The sequence below is a fragment of the Rhinolophus sinicus genome, linkage group LG02 (assembly GCF_036562045.2).
Source record: "Rhinolophus sinicus isolate RSC01 linkage group LG02, ASM3656204v1, whole genome shotgun sequence".
NCBI lineage: Eukaryota > Metazoa > Chordata > Mammalia > Chiroptera > Rhinolophidae > Rhinolophus > Rhinolophus sinicus.
Window position 1 is genome coordinate 28,735,568 of NC_133752.1, and position 18,982 is coordinate 28,754,549.

General features: G+C 36.1%; 1 protein-coding gene across 1 annotated transcript; it reads right to left on the reverse strand.

The window, feature by feature from the left end:
- Positions 1–248: 248 nt before the first annotated feature.
- RRH (retinal pigment epithelium-derived rhodopsin homolog) lies at positions 249–18,893 on the reverse strand. The gene is made up of 7 exons (XM_019741894.2): positions 15,360–18,893; positions 10,097–10,287; positions 7,847–7,946; positions 7,162–7,315; positions 6,092–6,260; positions 2,653–2,831; positions 249–1,457 (listed from the first exon to the last, which is right to left on the reverse strand). The coding sequence occupies exons 1-7, from the start codon at positions 15,463–15,465 to the stop codon at positions 1,343–1,345; spliced, it is 1,014 nt and encodes a 337-aa protein (XP_019597453.2). The 5' UTR covers positions 15,466–18,893; the 3' UTR covers positions 249–1,342.
- Between the last annotated feature and the right edge of the window lie 89 nt (positions 18,894–18,982).

Sequence of the window (18,982 nt, forward strand, 5' to 3'; positions counted from 1 at the left end):
AGAATATATTTTATTCCAACCTAGTTTCCCAAGATATGGGTGTTAAACCATAGCTAAAGATCAACTGTCATGTCTTTTAGCAAAGTTAGGCTGTACCAGAAAATAAAAATTAAATTAAATGGTTAAAAAACTACCTCCACAAATATAAAATGGAGAATCCATAGGTACAATCAAGGGTTTAGGTAATATATATATATATATATATGTATATATATGACATTTAGTCTTCTTATTGGGTGCTTCTACCATCATCTTTAAACCAAAAACTTTCTTAAAAGAATCAATTTTATAAAAATAAGACTATTATGGACACTATTTAAAACTAATAGGATGCATATGGAAACAATAGAATCAGAAGAATTGGCTTAATTAAAATAAAATACTAGATTTTAAATGTCCACTATTTAAACAACAGTGTATTGTCATGCTATGCTTAATGGTTATTTAAAATGACAAATATATGAGTTTACAAATTTATTCAACATTCAACAAATATTTATTGCATCCCTACTATATGCCAAGCAAAATGGGTTTATGTGCTAAGGATACATCAAAGAACAAATATACTGCTAATCAATGGGCATAAAGTTTCAGTTAAGCAAAATGAATAAGTTCTAGATATCTGCTCTACAATATTGTACTTATAGTTACCAATACTGTATTGTACACTTAAAAATTTCTTAAGGGGGATCTTATGTCTTATCACAATAAAATAAATTTCAAACAAACAAAAAAGATAGGAAAAAAAGAACAAACGTACAAAACCCCGCACTCTGATTAAACTTAATTCTAGTGGCAAATAATGGAAACACATATATGGAACAATGGTAATTAAAAATGAAATTTTAATAATATAATTATTTATTAAAGACTATTAACTGTTATTATAGATTTATTCTAACATTAACATAGCAGCTACTTCTGGTCTAACGGAGGACCCAGGCAAGATTCCAGGTCATTGACCCAGTGTAATGCCTGCCATGATAGGGAGAAAGAGAAGAGGCCTTAATCTCAGGTGCCTGGATTCATCAAAGGACACGAGCAATAAGTTTACACATAATGAAATAAAGAAATGTTCCCTACAGTAACCAACGCAGAAACAGAAGAACTATTAGGTTGGTGCAAAAGTAATTGCGGTTTTTGCAATTATTTTTAACCTTTTAAACTGTAATTACTTTTGCACCATCCTAATATAAACTACACTTGAGGAATTAAGACTAATAGGACAATAATCTATGTCTACATTTGATCTAAATGGGCTCATATTTTAAATAAAATTAAAACATTGCAAAAAAAAAAAAAGTAAGTGAAATGTTTTGATAACTTCTGCTTTCCTCTTATTTCAGATTGTCCCAGAAGTCAATGGGTTTTGAGGTACATCCATTGGTAAAATACTCATCACAGGTATTGCTTGGTGAGTCTGACATTTGAACATGGCAAACATCGCCTTTCGAAACCTACAATGAAAACGGGAAAATCTGGCATTATCCTATAATGACCTAGAACTTTAAAGCACTTTCAAATATGGCTAAGATGCCACTGCTGCTAATTGACATCTTTAGATAAATCCTTTCCTCCGACTTTAACATCTCCTATTGAGAATCTTTACAAATGTACCTAGGATAAAGACCAATTTTATGCCATTGATTATAAACATTGAAGACATTTAATAAAAATCAATAATCATATGTGTTTAAAATGACACGTCTTATGTCAATTGCAAAGATTTATTTATTTGAACTAAGGATGTGTATTTCATGCATCTGTTCTTCGGAGCAAAGGCCAGTTGAAATTAAGGCGAGTCTGAGAATGACTGACCTTTCCAAAAGAACAACCAATAAGTTCTGAATTTGAAATCTGTTCTTTGTTCTTCTTATGTGGTCTGTTTGGTCTTTCTTCTGTCTCAAACTTCACATACCTGTAACTAAAGCTGCTCTCCCAAATGTGCACATAAATACATAAGTTTAATGGAGGCATCATTAGCATTCAAGGATCCAATGACTTGCCCTCTACTGAGATATATTTGGCAAATATTTAAGCACAGTAGATTGGTTCATTACATCTTTCAGACACAACGGGAAATAATCTAAGCTCCACTGAGGAGGCAAGAGAGAAATCCTTACCGAGAGTCCCAATAAAGGGGGGAAGGGGCTCTTTATTATCCTGAACAACTACCCACTCCTGAAGCCCTCCATGCTAGCACTGGATTTTTCTCTTGCATTTGAATGACATGTCTTCTTTCTAGTAAATATACAACTATGCTACCCACTTAGGGAACCCCACATTGCCTTGCCTTGTCCATTTTACGGTAATAGAACCACTCTTTTCTTTGGAATACTGATGACCTTCCAGCAGCTTTTCTGCCAAAGAGCCAACTGAGATGACATTCAAAAGCAGGGATGCTTAGATGGTAGGGCTTGGCTCTTGGGTTGCCTGTGATCATCTTGCCTCCATGTGAGAAGAACCTGGCACAGAACTGGAGCTCTAGGCATTTAAGGTTCTCCACTGGCATGAGTCAAATAACTTTTATATGAGTTCAAAGTGAGTTTCTGTCACTTACCTCCCCAAATGTCTTAGAACATTATCTGTTGCCTTTTTAACATTCTTTCTGTATCTGTTGTTTTATTCAGAAGCATTTTAGACATTACTTACTTTTTATTAGCAATCACAAAAATACAGGGATTGTAGAAGGTAGAAGATTTGGCAAACAGTGGAGCGATGATGGCCATTGAGGGAGGAACCATCTTTGGGTCGCCAAAGGAAGCCCACAAGCACACGATGGAATAAGGAGACCACGCCACCAGAAACATGAGTATCATTATCACAGACATCTGTAAAAGAAATCAGTACTTGCCAAACCCCAAATCTAAAATACCTGAATAGCTAATATATCTAAAAAGCATGAAAAATTATCCAGACTCTAATTTGAATAACTCTATGTTGGTTATGACGTAAAGGAAAAATTGATCTTTCACCCTCGTTGTACTTTGCTCATGTGCAAAAACAGAAGTTATCTATAATAGCAAGAGCTTGTGAAATGGATAGAATGTGACACATATGTAGACAATCCCTGCTTTCCTTTGGTGTGCTGGTGAAGAATACGAAAGCTGATGAAAGGGACATATAAACCCATTCCTAACCCATTTCTAGTAATTGTGCTATGGACTGCAGGCATTGTGCTTTTTTTCTTCACTGTCATTATCTTGTAATCTAAAAATAACTTTTAACTTATTAAACTCAATCTGAAAACAAAAGTCCTATACTGAACTCCCTGAATTCAAATACAGATAATTTGAGCTCAACATATAATATGTCCAGCGCAGTCAGTTTTGTAAAGGAGCTCCCCTGGCATCTCATTTAAATGAAAATTTATAATTTTACATTGTTCCCTCCTGATTGTCCACTAAAATGATGGAAAAGAGGTTTAAAAATATATCAAACCATAAGGACTAAGAACTAAGAATCGCAGATAGACAATAACTCTGTAAAAATTAAAAATGAATAAATAACTCTTGGACAAGTAGCAAATTACTTATCAGACACAAGAATGATTAAAAAGGAAATTTTAAAAAATTTAAAGAGCTAGCAGTGAGAGAAAACCAAATACAGACTAATCATTGCACAGAACTACAGAAAGTTTCAAGAATTCAAGGTGACAGCTAGCTCTGAATGTGGGGCTGCCCGTGGAACTTAAAACAGGAGAACTCATTGAAATCTGCAAAAAGGAGCAGACTTCTGAATCCCATCTGTACTCTGTCAGGCAACGGCCCCTTCCTCTCCCAGAAGCATCCCAGAAGGTCAGTGTAAGAGAGAGGAAAGCAGGAAAACTCAGAATGGGGGACACTGGGCTCAGCTGAGAGCTGGAGTGCTGCACTGAAGAGGGGTGCTACATGCTGTCCCCAACCACCCACTCCGAGCCCTAAACATACAGGTAGACAGACTTATACCTCCTACCCAGGAACATGAAAGAAATCTTTTTGGAAACTGACCAGCCCAGCAGATAATACCTAGAGATACAGATTGTCAGAAACCCCACCAAAGAAACATCCCAGCAAAAGAGCCTATCAGGAGCTTACAATCAGTTTTTTAGCGCATCACTCTTCAGTATGCAGGTACAGTCACTGACCATCAGACATCGAGGAAACACGCAAACTGACAGGCAGAGGCCAAAATGGTGCAGAAACTCAGGGGAAATAAAAATACGTGACGAACAGAAAGAAAATGTAAATATATACATAATAACATCACAGAACTGAGAGAAGATATAAAACAAGAAGAGAAGGCTATTAAAAAGTAGTATATAATATAATATGATTCTTTTATCTATAATAATTATTTTTATCCTATATATAAAAAAGAGAGCAGAATTTTAAAAATGCAATAGAAAGGCTAAACAAGATGATTAGCTGGACCATGACTGGTAAGGTAAATGACAGGGATGAGTTGTGCAGCTGCAGGGTAAGACCCTATCTTTATTTAAAATTTTATATTGTGTTCAGTATGGTTTTTGGCATTAATTTGGATTTTCTAAAATACTTCATTAACTACTACTTTTTTTTTTTTTTTTTTTTTATTACTGAGTGTTTTGGTGCCTGCTTAAATTTTGCACCCAAGGCTTGAATCTCACTCTCCTCAGCCAATCCAAGACCTGGACAAGGTTGTGAAAATCTCTCGGAAAGTAGAAACAAAGACAAACAAACAAACAAAAACAACCCAAACAGGAACAACATAGGAAAGATTCTTTTTTTTTTAATTAGAAGATAAATCCAGGAAATGAAATAAAATAAAAGGATTTCCAGGAAAAGAGAACAGAGACAACAAAACAGAGAGGGGGATCACCAGAGAAATAATACCAGAACTCTTGCAAAGGGGAGACCTGGGTCTTTGCACTGCAAGTACTTTCCAAGTACCAGCACATGGGTGAATAAAAAGCCACATCAAGGCACATCACTGTAAAATTCCAGAAAACTGGAGACACAGAGATGATCCTGCATCTTGCAGAGAGAACACACAGATTGCTACAAAGGGTCAGTCACCAGAATGCAGTCAGCCTTCTCACTCGCAACACCAGAAGCCAGGAGACGATAGAGCACGTCTTCAAAATTCTCTGAAAATCATTTTTCTACTTAGAATTCTATACCAGACAAACAATCAATCAAATATGATAGTAGAATTTTAAGACATTTTCAGGCATGGAAAAATCTTTAAACATTTACCTCCCTGTAACCTTCTCAGGAATCTTCTTGAGAAAGTACTCCACCACATGGAGAGGGAGTAACCAAGAAAAAGGAAGACATGCAACCCAGAAAAAAGGCGATCCGGCCCAGGACAGGCCAAAGGCACTCCCAGATCGTGACGAAGGCGATCCAAGGATGCCAGCCTTCCGGGCAGTGATTTTAGAGAATGGCCAGTGTAGAGCAGAGCAAGGAGCCAGGGAATGCAAGGAAGAAAAGTTCCAAGAAAAGGAGAAAGTCGATCCAGTCTCTGATGCATTTGAAAATACTGAGAGAAAATTGACGCTGCTGGTGGAGAGATTAGAGATGAAATTAGTGACAGGTACACAGACCAGTAGTAAGCAAACAAAACTACAAAGGGGAAGGGAAGAAGAGGTGGGGGAGAGAAGAAAGGAGGAATAGGAAGAAAGAAAAAAAATTATTAACTCCATGGGGGGGAAGTTTTATTTAAAAAAAAATCAATAACAAATCACAGACCCCTACAGAGATCTGGAATAAACAGTATTTAGATAATCACAATAATGTAAAATCGACTCCAACAAACCAAATAGTAACATTATACTGACAAGATGAGGAGAGAGAAATGTTGATGGGGGAGAAATGGGAAAGGTTAGTGGTATAAGAGAAATAAATTCTCATTGTCCATAGTAGGAAATCAAGAAGTAATAGCAAACAAAAATATCCAAAACAGCAGATAAGCACATCATTTAGAAACAAACACCAGAAAAAACAGCCAGAGTAAGAAGTGTGTGTGTGTGGGGGGGGGGGGGGCGGAGGGAGATGATTGCTGAGGCCAGGGGACGATGTATGCATAAGAGTTTGATTACAAAAATATTTTAAGGATTTTAATGGCTTACCTTTGTTACATCTACCTGATCTGACCAATCTCTGTTGAGATACTCAGTGCAGTTACTAGTAGTATGAAATTTAATGGATCGAGCAACATGGTAATAGCAGTAAAACATCACTGTCAAGGGCACAATAAAATTTATCGCAACAGCTGTCATCGTGAAAGAAACAAAAGATCTGAAAATAAGAAAATGGAATCATTAAATTACTACTTGTTTAATGTATTAAAAAGGGAAGGCAAACAGAATAATTATTAGAAATAATACTGGCACTATCCAGCAGTCATTACATTATTAAATAGCTTAGGAAGTATATTTGATATTTAGACTAGGGGTTGGCAAACTATGGCCAATGGGCCAAATCTAGCCTGTCATCTATTTGTGTAAATAAAGTTTTATTGGAACCACATTCACTTACATACTGTCTATGGCTGCTTTCACAGGCAGAATTGAATAGTTGCAGCAGACAGTCTTACCTGTAACGCCTTAAAATATTTACTTGTCAGCCCTTTACAGAAAATGTTTTAGATTTAGATTTAGTGTGAGAGTTAGAAATTTTCTATTTGTTTTTCTGAGTAATCTTTCATTTTCTTTAACAAACTAAATTATCCTCTTTCCCCTAGTAAATATAGAGGAGCATTACTAATCAGCAAGCAAATCTTTGCAGTGATGGTGCTTTTGCTACGTAATTCTCAGAAGATGTTTTATCACCAGATCGTCTTGAAAAGATAGAAAAAGGAGTCTGCCTGGGCTTTCGCAGAAGCTGCACACTGTCTAACAATACTAACACTCCCTTCTCCCTCTCACATTCTCCCTCTGAGGTGCAAATATCAGAAGGGTACTCTGTACCCCCGTTGCTGCCAGAGGAGAGAGAAGAAGCGACAGGGTAAGTGGGGCAAGGGAGCTGGATGGCCTTTACTTGCAAACAAGCGTAATTCAATGCTGGAGTCACATTATCACCACCAAGGAAACCCTTTGCCACACAATGTATGGAAAACATTTGATCTGAGTTTAAATTTGAAATGGTCAGATGTCTACATTAGAAGTATTTGATTATAAAGTGTAACAGTGTCTCTTACGCATCATTTTTCCGCCAGTTTATGGTACAGGTGGCCCCAGTAGGATCTGGGGCATAACTAGCCCACCCTATGATAGGCATCGCAGCCCAAAAGAGGCCATTGACCCAGGCCCCCGCAACCATGCTGACGTAAGTGCTGGTCGTCACGCTTCTTCCTGTGAACAGACATATGAAGTATAAGCATCATTTGCCAATAATGGAATTCACATCTTTACTTTGTTTTCACTGATGATTCAAAGTTGTTATCAAGTAGATTGTTTACAGAGCACTTTAGCTCATTCAAAGCCTATCTACATGGATTCACATTCTGAAAAAAAAAAAGACATTTAACCTGAAACCTAAATGATACAAAGGCTCAGCCACAGGGTAAGCAGAGAAAAGCACTTTCCAGATCTAAGGAAGAAGCATCTACAAAGACCCCAAAGTGGGAAAGGGCGTGGCCAGGACACCAAAGCGAGAGGGCCCTAGCCAAGGCTAGAAAGGTATCAGGGCTTTGGAGGCTGTTACGAAATTTGGGTTTTATTCTAAGTATAATAGGAAATCATTGAAAGTTTTGAGCAAGGATTGCCAGAGAAATAAGGCTGACCATGATTGTAATCCATTACAGTTATATTTTAAAGTGAATGTGTGTCAAGTGATACTTACAAGAAATGGATTCATTGAGAAAGCAGAAAAAAGTGCTGTACCTGCATGAGGACGGCAGAGGGTCAGGTATCGATCCAAGGCCACGACTGTGAGTAATCCGATACTTGCCATTCCAAAAAAGATATTCAATCCCGCATAAATCTAAAAATCAAAATTGGAAAGAATCCACCATTCTACCCACTCTCCAAGAGACATTTACATTTATTTTCCCTTCTTCCGCCGCCCCCCACCACTCCGGTTCAAGCCATTGTGTCTCAGTCTAGTTGTGTAGGACACAGCTCTCTGGCCCATGCTGGTATCGGCCGCTCACAGAAGCGCAGAGCAGCTCTCACTGGCTGCTGTCCACTCATGCTGGCTGCTGGCTACTCATGGCAGCTCACAGCAGCCCATGGCAGCCCACACCAACCTCCCCACAGCAGCCCAGCTCCAGGGAGAGCTGTTGTTCACAATCTTAGCTGTAGAGGGCACAGCTTAATGGCCCATGTGGGAATCGAAACCACAACCTCGACGTTAGGAGCACAGCGCTCCAACCACCTGAGCCACTGGGCCGGCCTGACATTTACATTTTTATCCCATTGCTAGAATATATTTTAAATACATTAAATGTTTTTTTTGTTTGTTTTACTGATTTAAAAATACATCTTCCAATGTCAAATTGTAATGAGTTTAATAAAGGCATTTATAGAAAGTGTTTTGGGACTTCATTAAGTAAAATAAAGTTTTTTAAAAATTGAAGACATAAAGTAAAACTTCTACACAACATACTCTATAAACAGAGTGCAAAAACAGACCATGTTAGGTATAACACATATAACCAACAAAACAGTAATATTCAGAAGGTAGGGCGGCCGGTTAGCTCAATTAGTTAGAGCACAGTGCTCTTAACAACAAGGTGGCTGGTTCGATCCCCACATGGGCCACTGTGAGCTGTGCCCTCCACAACTAGATTGAAACAACCACTTGACTTGGAGCTGATGGGTCCTGGGAAAACACACTGGAATAAATAAAAGTTAAAAAAAAAAGAATTAAAAACATGTATTCAGAAGGTAGAAAATTCAATAAGAGGAAAAGACAAACAGAAAAAATAAGAAAAGATGTAAACATATTATGTATTCAAAGAAATGTAAATTATAAGACACCATTTTACACCCATCAAAATGATAAAAATGTAAAAGTCTGACAGTCCCAAGCATTCGGGAGAATGTGGAGGAAGTGGCATAACTGTTTTGGAGAGCAATTTGGCCACATCTGATAAAGTTGAAGATGAACATTTTCTACAATCCAGCTACCCTCTCCTAAACAATGTGTCTAAAGAAACTCTCACATATTGTGGGAGACAGGTATAAGAACATTCATTGAAGCCTTCTTTAGAAAACTATTGGGAACAAATGTTCCATACCAAAAAATGAATAAGTATGTTGAGATATGTTCATAAAATGAGTGACTTACAGCTACATCCATCAATATGGTGAAACCTCAAAAATATAACATCATAATATCGAATAATGAAAGGAAATTGCATGATGCAAACAATATATTATTTATACAAAATTTAAAACATGCAGACAGTATCTAGTTTATGTATACTCATACAATAATATGTAGTAAGATAGAAAAACATTAATGGGAAATAAGGGAATAAAATTGGGGATGGTATGCAATGAACTTCAACAGTATCTGCCAAGTTTTCTATTTTTAAAAAGAAATACAACCTGAAGCACACATTGAAAAACATTAAGATTTGACAAAATTGGTTGATGAATACGTGGGTATTCATTATTTTCTGTTACGTACTCTCATTTTACTGTCTATATAGTTTAAAATAAACTATTTAAAAAATAAAGCCAAAAAATCTTACTTCTCTACTACCTAATGCAAATTAATCTATTTCCTTGTCAGTAAAAATAATAGCAGATATTATGATATGTCATTATTCATTGTTTCAAATGAAAGCAGGGTATTTCTCTTTGAATTTGCAATATGCAAGTTTTCATGTGAATATGCAAGTTTTTATTTGAATGTGCACGTTTTCACTTTTCTTCTTGAATGCTAATTTGTTTTTTTTCTTTGGGTTGGGGAAATTTTGAAAACTTAATAATGGCTAGCAATTTCATTTCTCTTATTAAAGAATACATTTCCCAATCACTCCTGAAGCTGCTTTCAGTAAGAGCACCATATCTATCACCTTACATGATCTTATTTGATTGAAACCCTTGGGATTTTTTTAGACATTTAAATTTACATCTCTTTAATCTACTTTATTTAGCTTTCATTGCAAAGATCTCCAATACCTGACATCCTGCATAGCCAAATTTCCAACTTCCATACAGATCAGAGGCAGCAGACATGGGATAGCCGATACTACTGACCCCGATGTCAGTAACAGCCAGGTTAATGAAAATTGCATTTGTGGGTGTCCGAAGTTCCTTGTACTTAATGAAGATGCCCAGAACTGTTACGTTGCTGAGAATACTTATCATACCTGAGAACATACACAAAACATACTTTTAATTTAAATATTTAAAAGTAGTATCAAATTTAAATAGTTAAGCCCCTTCAAAAACGTAGCCCATCTATTTCAGTTCATTTGAAGAGTTCCAGCTATTCTTAAAACTAGTTTAATATCTTTACAGCCCTCCTGTGAAACAGAAATAAGAAAATTAAAACAATCTGCCAATTGCATAAACCAGCACTGAAGGCTGGTTCTGATGCCATGACTATTAATTACTTTGTCTTTGAACTTCCTCCCTTGCCTTTCATGACACCAGTCCTGCTTATTTGGGGGATCTATGTAGGACCCTACCACCTGTTTTGGCAGTTGAACTTCCTCCTCCTCCTTCCTGAAACCCGAGACTCTTCTTTCTCTATAAGTTTCCTTTCTGGAGCCTCAACTATCATACTATCCTACAAGCTCTTCTATCACTTTCCAGCCCTGACCCATGCTCCAGTTCCATATCCCTTTTCATTCAACTAATTGCCATTAAACATTTAAGCATCTATGTGTATAAGATCAAATGACTGTTCCAGTATTATTTGAAGCTTAACATGCCCAAATCTGAGTTCTTCATCACACACACACACACACACACACACTGCAAGGTTTGGCTATCCAGAGAGGAAGTCAGGCTGGCTTTCAGGTACATTGAGATGCCTCACAGGTGCTCACCCTCAAATTCCTAATATGGGATCTGACTCTTACCCTTGTGTGTGCAGAAACTCGATGTTGGTGTCCGAGAATTGGCTGAACTCGGGTAGACAGATGACTAAACTTCTTAATCAGAATGCCAATGTATTAATTTACAATGAGAAATATTGTTGAGTGGACCAGATGTGCATGTTACTTAACACCCCCTACATGCTGCAAAGTATGTGTAAGTTTCCCATAAACCTCATGTGAGCCATACTAGGTCCTAACAATGGGGGAGGTGGATGAATAGACACATGCTAGAGCCATCCCCCACTAGGGGCTAAAGGAGGGTGAACAACAAAAGAAAGAGTTGTGTTCACCATGGTGAAGAGAAATTAGTGAGCAGCCACCACCACCCCACCACCCCCGCTATTGTCTGAGAGAGGGAAGGTTTCCAAGCACCAGCGCACAAAAGTATCAGCTAAGGAAAAACTTCTGAGATTGGCACCTTAGTTAAAACTTCCATTTATTTTCCTGTTACCCTAATCTTCCAGATTCCTGTTCTTTCCCCCTCCACGATGCTGGCAGAATGAACTTGCTACAACATAGAATTAACCACAGTCCTTCTCTTCCCCAAACTTCAGTACTCTCCACTCTGTGAGCTAAAAGTCCACGTGTCCCAGCCTGATATTCCAGGCTCTTTGCCTCAATCTGTTTTCACCCTTTCCGAGCAAATTTCCACACTTGTCAAATAAGCCCTCCATTCTAGTAATCAAATACACCAGGCTTGTTGTAAATTTTGACTCATATTTCTCCCACTTGAAACATCCTACTTCTTTCCTCTATCTATCCAAATGCTACCCATCCTTCAAAATTCTGGTCAAGCCCAGTTCTGTCCCAAAGCCTTCTCTTACCCACAGAATACTCTAAATTCCCAAAGAACTTGTTTATATTATACTTAATCTTACGTGATGATATATTATTTAACTCTTTTATGTATTTCTAGTTTCACCGTGTACACAGAGGGTGCCAAAAATGTATACACATTTTAATACCAATCACAAAAGATGAATACAAGTCATGTGTATACATTTTTTGGCACCCCCAGGATTTCAGACGCCTAATGATTTCTGTGTTCTATGAGATTTATTTAATAAACAGACGGCAACTAAAACTCATATTGCTTAATTTCTATTATTCCTGCAAAGCATAATTAAGGCACAATGACAACAAATTTGATGATTCTTTGGCTCTATTTTTAGCATCTAGTATTGTAGCATGTATACAGCACATATTCTAAAAAGCGTAATGAAGAATGTTTTGGGCTAGCTACAAATTTGATTTAAAAAAATCAGATAAAACACAGTGCAGTAAGTTGCTGCCTACCAAGTGTGCAACCAGAATAAAGTAACCGTATACTGCGCTATGAGGTAAAAAATGTGGCCCTTTTGTTTTCTCTGCTGCTGTCTCAAACACACTGCTTCATTTCCCTCACTGTAGATGTTTTCTAACAAATAGACAATGATCATTTAATAGTTAGGTCTAAGTTAATTTAATTTCCCCTTGGCTTCTGTGGCTTTTCTTCAATCTTTGGCAGATCCTTCTTCCTGGCCTTTCTCTCATCCCTACCTCGTTAAGTATGTGCATTGTCCAAGTTTCTGTTCTACACCCCCTTTCTTTTCATATTCAACACATACTCTGAGTGCTTTCCTACTTATCCAAGGCTTTATGCTGATACTTTGCAGGTCGACCTCACAAAACTCAAACCCATGTGTCCAGCTTTCTACTGGACATCGCTCAAACTGAACCCAGAAACTTCTCCTGCTCCCGAACTGCTCTTGCCCAGGTATGCTCCTATCTTGGAGAAGAGCTTTGTCATCTATCCCGTACCCCAAAAAGGAAACCTAGTTGTCATCTTTGATGCTCCCTCTCCTCCCCCAATCTCCACATCCAACCGATGAGTCGAACTTCTAGCTCTTGAATGTGTCTACTACTTCCTGTCCCCACTGCTGCTACTTCCTCCTTAGGCTTTCCTAATCTTCATCACAGGGACTCCCGCACGGTCCCTTAGCTACCACTGTACGCAGCACATTGCCTGAGTGCAAAACGTATCATGTCATTCAGTGACTCCTACTGTCTTTACTACTTAGGTGGTTCTTCATTACGCGGTACACAGCCATTTTCTCCAGCCTAATAGCTCTCACCCTTCGTTTTACAATTAATTCATAATGAGTTTATTTCAGGTCCTTAATCCACTATGCCCTCTTGCCTCACAGCTTTAATTATAGAAAAGGAGGCTGCTCAAGTTGGTAAAAGTTCATAAGAGCTAAAATCTAAGAGAAATAGTAAATTAGAAATGAAATTAAAAATGAAAACTCTAGGCTTTTGGTAAAAGTAACAAATAAAATAAATGCTTTGACTGAATTCTTTTCCTCATATCTTTGGGTTTGATTTGGAAGTTTGAGTGGGTTTTATCAAAGGGAAAAAATTAGGGGAACTAAAGAATAAATGTTTGAACAAAAGCATAAAAGAGGTTAGATATGCTCCCTTCAGTTCAACTACCAAAAACACAAACACATACTCACAGTATTCCTTGATAAAACAGACCCTTGTGGTTATAATGTGAGGGCTCTAGAACCAAAATGCCCAAGTTCAAATCCTGGTATAAATACTTAGTAGATATGTGTATTGGGCAAGTTACCTAAACTCTTCATCTGTATAAATGGGGAAAATAACATGAATTTGTTAACTGAATTAGTATAAGAATTATTCTTTACATGTGTGTACTTAGAACAATGGTTGGTATATACCAACTATTCAAATGACATTAGTAGTCACAGCAGTAGGAGTGTGTGGGGGTGGTGGTAGCAGTCATCTGAATAATAGTAATATCATCATTATTAATGCTACAAAGGTAAGAACCAGAGAGAACATTTTCTTAACAGAAAATTTTCTTTGTAGGCTATTTTTATAACCAGATCAAAAACGATAGCTTTTCTTGGTCATCTACAAAAAACTAAATAAAAAATTTGTATACAAAATATTTCTATGTAATTGTAGTAAGGAGATTTTCTCTTTAAGTAACATAGAGTTGCAACAACAACAAAAAGTTAAAAATAGAACTTGTCAAATACTTATCATAGAGGTATTCAAATGAACGAGTTAGCATATCACTAAAATTTACAAATTAACTGAGGAACCAGGTTCTGGTACACAAGTAATACTCTTGTGAGTTACGGGGAAACTAATAAATTATAAATAAACTGGGTACAGTAAAATCTGTAATGCTTTTCACTCTGCTTGTGAATATATTTGAAAATTTTCCTACATCAATCAAAAAAATAAAATAACTCAATATAACACAGCTTTCCTATTAAGTTGGTGCAAAAGTAATCAGTTTAAAAGATTAAAAATTGCAGAAACTGCAATTACTTTTCAACCAACCTAATAAAATGCATTTTTGAACATAGTTGAAAAGGAAGTGACTGCTCAGTATAAAATTTATACAAAAACCCTATACATAAAGAAGATAATCAGAGAACTTCTATTGTCTTTTTCCCCTTTTTTTTCTCAGCGAACAAGTCTTTACCTTAATCCAATATATGCATCAATGAGTGTGTATATGTGGGGAGGAAGATACAAATATTAGTCCAACACCTACTGTGTTATTTAGATGCATTTATGTGTCATTTATTTTTACTCTTCACAACAATTGTGACAAGCAGCTTATTCTTATCCCTGTTTTACAGATAACAGAAGAACAAAAAGATAAAGGAACTTGTTCACTGTTGCAAAAATACTAAATGATGAAATCCGAAGCTCAAAGGTTTTTCAATACAGCATTCTGGAACAGCTGAATTTTCACCCTCTGTCCTCAATGACAATACGCTCTGCTCTCTTTTTATGACTTTTTCTTTCCAGGACATTTCAATCTTAACTTGATTCCACCACCAAGGACAAAACTACAAAAAAGATCTATGAGAATAGTAAATGACATAAAATTACACTTTTGCCATGGTGCAGTCTTCCCCAGTTAAAACTTAACTATGTAATAACCAAATATATGATCATAAAAGAATTACTCATTTTATAGAAAACTTTTCTCAGCCCCACTTAATTGCTCTCACATTCAAAGTAATTTGTGACATTAACCACCAGTACCAATACTTTCATTTATCCTCTCACCTACCTTCTCTTACCTGATCTTTACAGCCAGGAAATAGAGCTAGTATCATCACCCTTATTTACAGGAGCACTCCCACTCAAAAAGGGTAAGTGACTTCTTGAGGCTGGCCAACAATATGGAACTTGAAGCACTATCTCTAAGCCCATGCTCTCCCTACTACCTCATGCTGAAAACCTCTGTTTTTCTTCACCCATTCGAAAGCAAAATTACTGTTTAATGGAGTAAAAATAATTGTACATACCTGCCATAATTAAGTAAGCTGCAACAATATTGTGTTCAGTCTGTGACAAGACGGAGACACCTTCACTTTTAAAGTCTGAACTATTGCCTAAATTATTCCTTAGCATTTTGGAGGGAAGATATTGAGACAGCCTTCATTATAAAAGCCTTCAATAATTATGAAATGTTATAAGTGCCACTGAGGGAAGAATTTTCAGAACCAATCATTTCCACTTAGAGACCTCAAAGAATGGCCTTTTCATAGAGGCCCTTCTATAACGATTGTGACTGGGCAAAAGAGGAAAGGATTTTAATTCCCAAAACAAGGGGAAAGCTTATTAGCAAAATAAATACCAAGCCACACATTTTAACCAATTTGGGCATCAGCCTTATATCTAAGGAGATTATCAATTGCAAACATTCCATTTAAACAATAAACCAACTCAGAAAATCAAGTGCAGGAGCTGAGTTAACTGTTCTCTGCTAGAAATCAGTTCTGAAATTAAGAACCAGACTTGGTTCTCTAAAACTATTCAGATTAGAGTCCGTTTTCAGTTGACCCTTTCAAGTTTTTCCATTTTGGTTCCTTCTGTTTTTTTCCATAACAATATATCTATTGATAATACAGAAGTAATCTTCCCCCATCCTTCCAAATCTCACACCCCTAAAGGTAATAATATTGTTTGGTACACATCCTTTCTGTTTTTCTTTGCTTATACAAACATATATATTCATATGGGTTCGAGATTTCTCTCACTTTAAATAAAAGTAAGGAGATATGCATATATAAAATCATTCTGTAACTTGTTTTCCCCTAAAGCCTTACCATAAATTCCAGGTCTATAAACATTAAGTCTAATTTATCAATAGCTATACATTTCATAGCATGGATATAACATGATCTACTTCACAATCCACCTCAGTTAATTTACCCTACACTGATATGCGCAAGTAATTATCTGATAATAATCATAGCATGTATCAGTCAAGTACCTGGATTCAATCATTCATTTGTAAAGTACAGGGCAATTCTAATACTCTGGACTACCTAGTTATAACAAAAAATGGGTTACATAAGTGAGTTGCAATCTAACATGAACATTTATTGTTAGAATAAGATACCCCCAGCACCTTTTTTTACCCAAATTTTTAATGCCAAGTAATATTAGGTTCTTCTCAATAGTGAATTTCTTAAAATCAGTAACGTTAGAGAAATGCTAGATGCACCAAAGTTAACAGTGTAAGCATATAACAGAACCACTAGAGGGCTATATTTGCCCAACTAATTTTACAAATCTTAGAATGGCATAGCAGGAAGGGACTCAAGAGAATCCTTTTGCCTCAATTCTCTGCTATTATATAAACTGACAAAGTTGAACCAAGTTGGTTGCCCTGTCCCAGATCTTACAGCTACCAGAGTTCAAATTTTTAATACTACAGAGTAGCTATACTAGTAAAGTGAATCTCATCAGTATTCCAATACCAAAATATTTTCAAATAACCCCAAAGCAATGAACATAAAACCTAAGTTGAACTCTCCCTTTTAAAAATCTGTGGGTTGTTGGTTTTTAAATCTTTTTTTTTTTTGCATTCAGTATTCAGAATAAAACAAAAAATTTTTGACTATGCTTTGGATCATAAGTCTCTTCTGCTTCTATAATGAATTATACCTAGCTGTAGCATTCATTTAAACTTTCCAGAAATAAATATTTTTATTTATTAAAAAAATGAAGAATAATTCCAAAAATGGCCAACTATCTGCTGTAGATAAATTTTACAGATATGAGGGTGGTAGGTGCATTCAAAGTACGTATTTGTGCTTCCTTCATGAATGATACAGAAGAGCTATATTGGGATGAGGCTTAGAATACTAAGAAATATAACTTTCAAATCAAAATGTTTACACAGCTCACAGTTCTTTAATTTCATAAACTTCAATTGCCTCAAGTCAATCCTCCCTTCATAACTCTTCCCAAATTTTCAGGAATACCAGGAAATATTGCTTATATTCCAATAAACTGTTTAACTGCTATAGCAGTAAGTGCATTTTAACACGATGCAATCAGAATGTTATTCAGTTAAAACTCAAAAGATTTAATATGTGAATAATCATCCAAATATCTTTTACAATGGAACCCAGTGATACCACAGTACCAAACTTATTAATATTAGGCTCCCTAAACATGTGAACTTGATTCAAAACTGAATATACCAAAGGAAACCCAGAAAGAATTATTATACTATAGGAAGGGAAAAATAAGATGTGGAAATAAAAGTTTAAAGGTGGCCAATGACCAAAAAATATACCTAAATAAAAGGTGAAATATCCAAGTGGTTTGTCTACCAACCTATACACTATTTCCATCATAACTATTTTAGACTTTTGTTAATGATAAAAAGTATAGGAATGTTACACTATCATCTGTCCTTGGGACAATGGCTTTTCTAGTGCTTGCCATGTATTTTACAAACCAAGAGTAGAAACCCTGGCCCTAACTTGCACTGAAAATTTCAACGCAAGGATTCTAAATCAAATAGCCTCCTTTCCCATGTTGTAAAATAAATCCCTTCTTCCTGTGAAACAGTAATTTTCAACATATTTGTTCATCATATATATTTACGGCCCACATATTTCCTAATCCTGCTGCAATTCCGTTAATCAAAAACGGTAGCAAAAACCCACAATATTGACACAGGCAGTATTATATGCTACTCAAATGAGCATTCAAGAGTTAACTAAGTATTAGGTTAGAAAATTTAGGAAAAAATATGGCAATATCATTCCTTCTGAGAAAACACATTTTGGTCTCTATTGCTAGTGTAGTATCAAGAAGTAATCATGATAGCAAGTTAGAATACTATGAAATGAGACCATTTCCCATGCCATTGAAAAAAATCAATTGATTTTTTCAATGGCATGGGAAATGGTCTCATTTTACCAATGGCATGGGATGGTCTCATTTCATAGTATTCTAACTTGCTATCATGGTTACTTCTTGATACTACACTAGCAATAGAGACCAAAACCAATTTCATTTCTGATGTCTCTTCCCAGAAACCTGAACGCGAGCAGGCAATCAAATATTTACTTACAGTGAATAACATCTTAAACATTTAGAGTCCCTTTAAAAAGTAAAATAACATTCAGTAAAACTTTCAACATTCAATCTACATTGAATAAGAAAAATTAAACATTTCTTCAGAAATTTCTTGACTTCAGTTCTCACTTTGAACAGCTGTCCCAACTTTAATAGATTCATAATCATACTGAAGTTTTCTAATCAATTATTAATTGCAATTAGAGAAACTGCTTTGCTAACACACAGAAGGAAAATACAATAAAGGATGCTGATGTTCTTGTATACAAAAGGCAAACATTTTGAAAGGGCTGTTAGTTTATAAATACGTAATATAAAACACTGCTCCACTAGCCAATTTTTTTAAAGTTATACATGGAAACAAATCATTTTTTCCATGTGAAAGCCACTGGGTTTAAGCTTTAGTTGTTCATTTTAACTTAAAAAATGCCGTGTTTCCCCAAAATAAGACCTAACCGGAAAATAAGTCCTGGCATGATTTTTCAGGATGACATCCCCTGAACATAAGCCCTAATGCAACTTTTGGAGCAAAAATTAATATAAGACT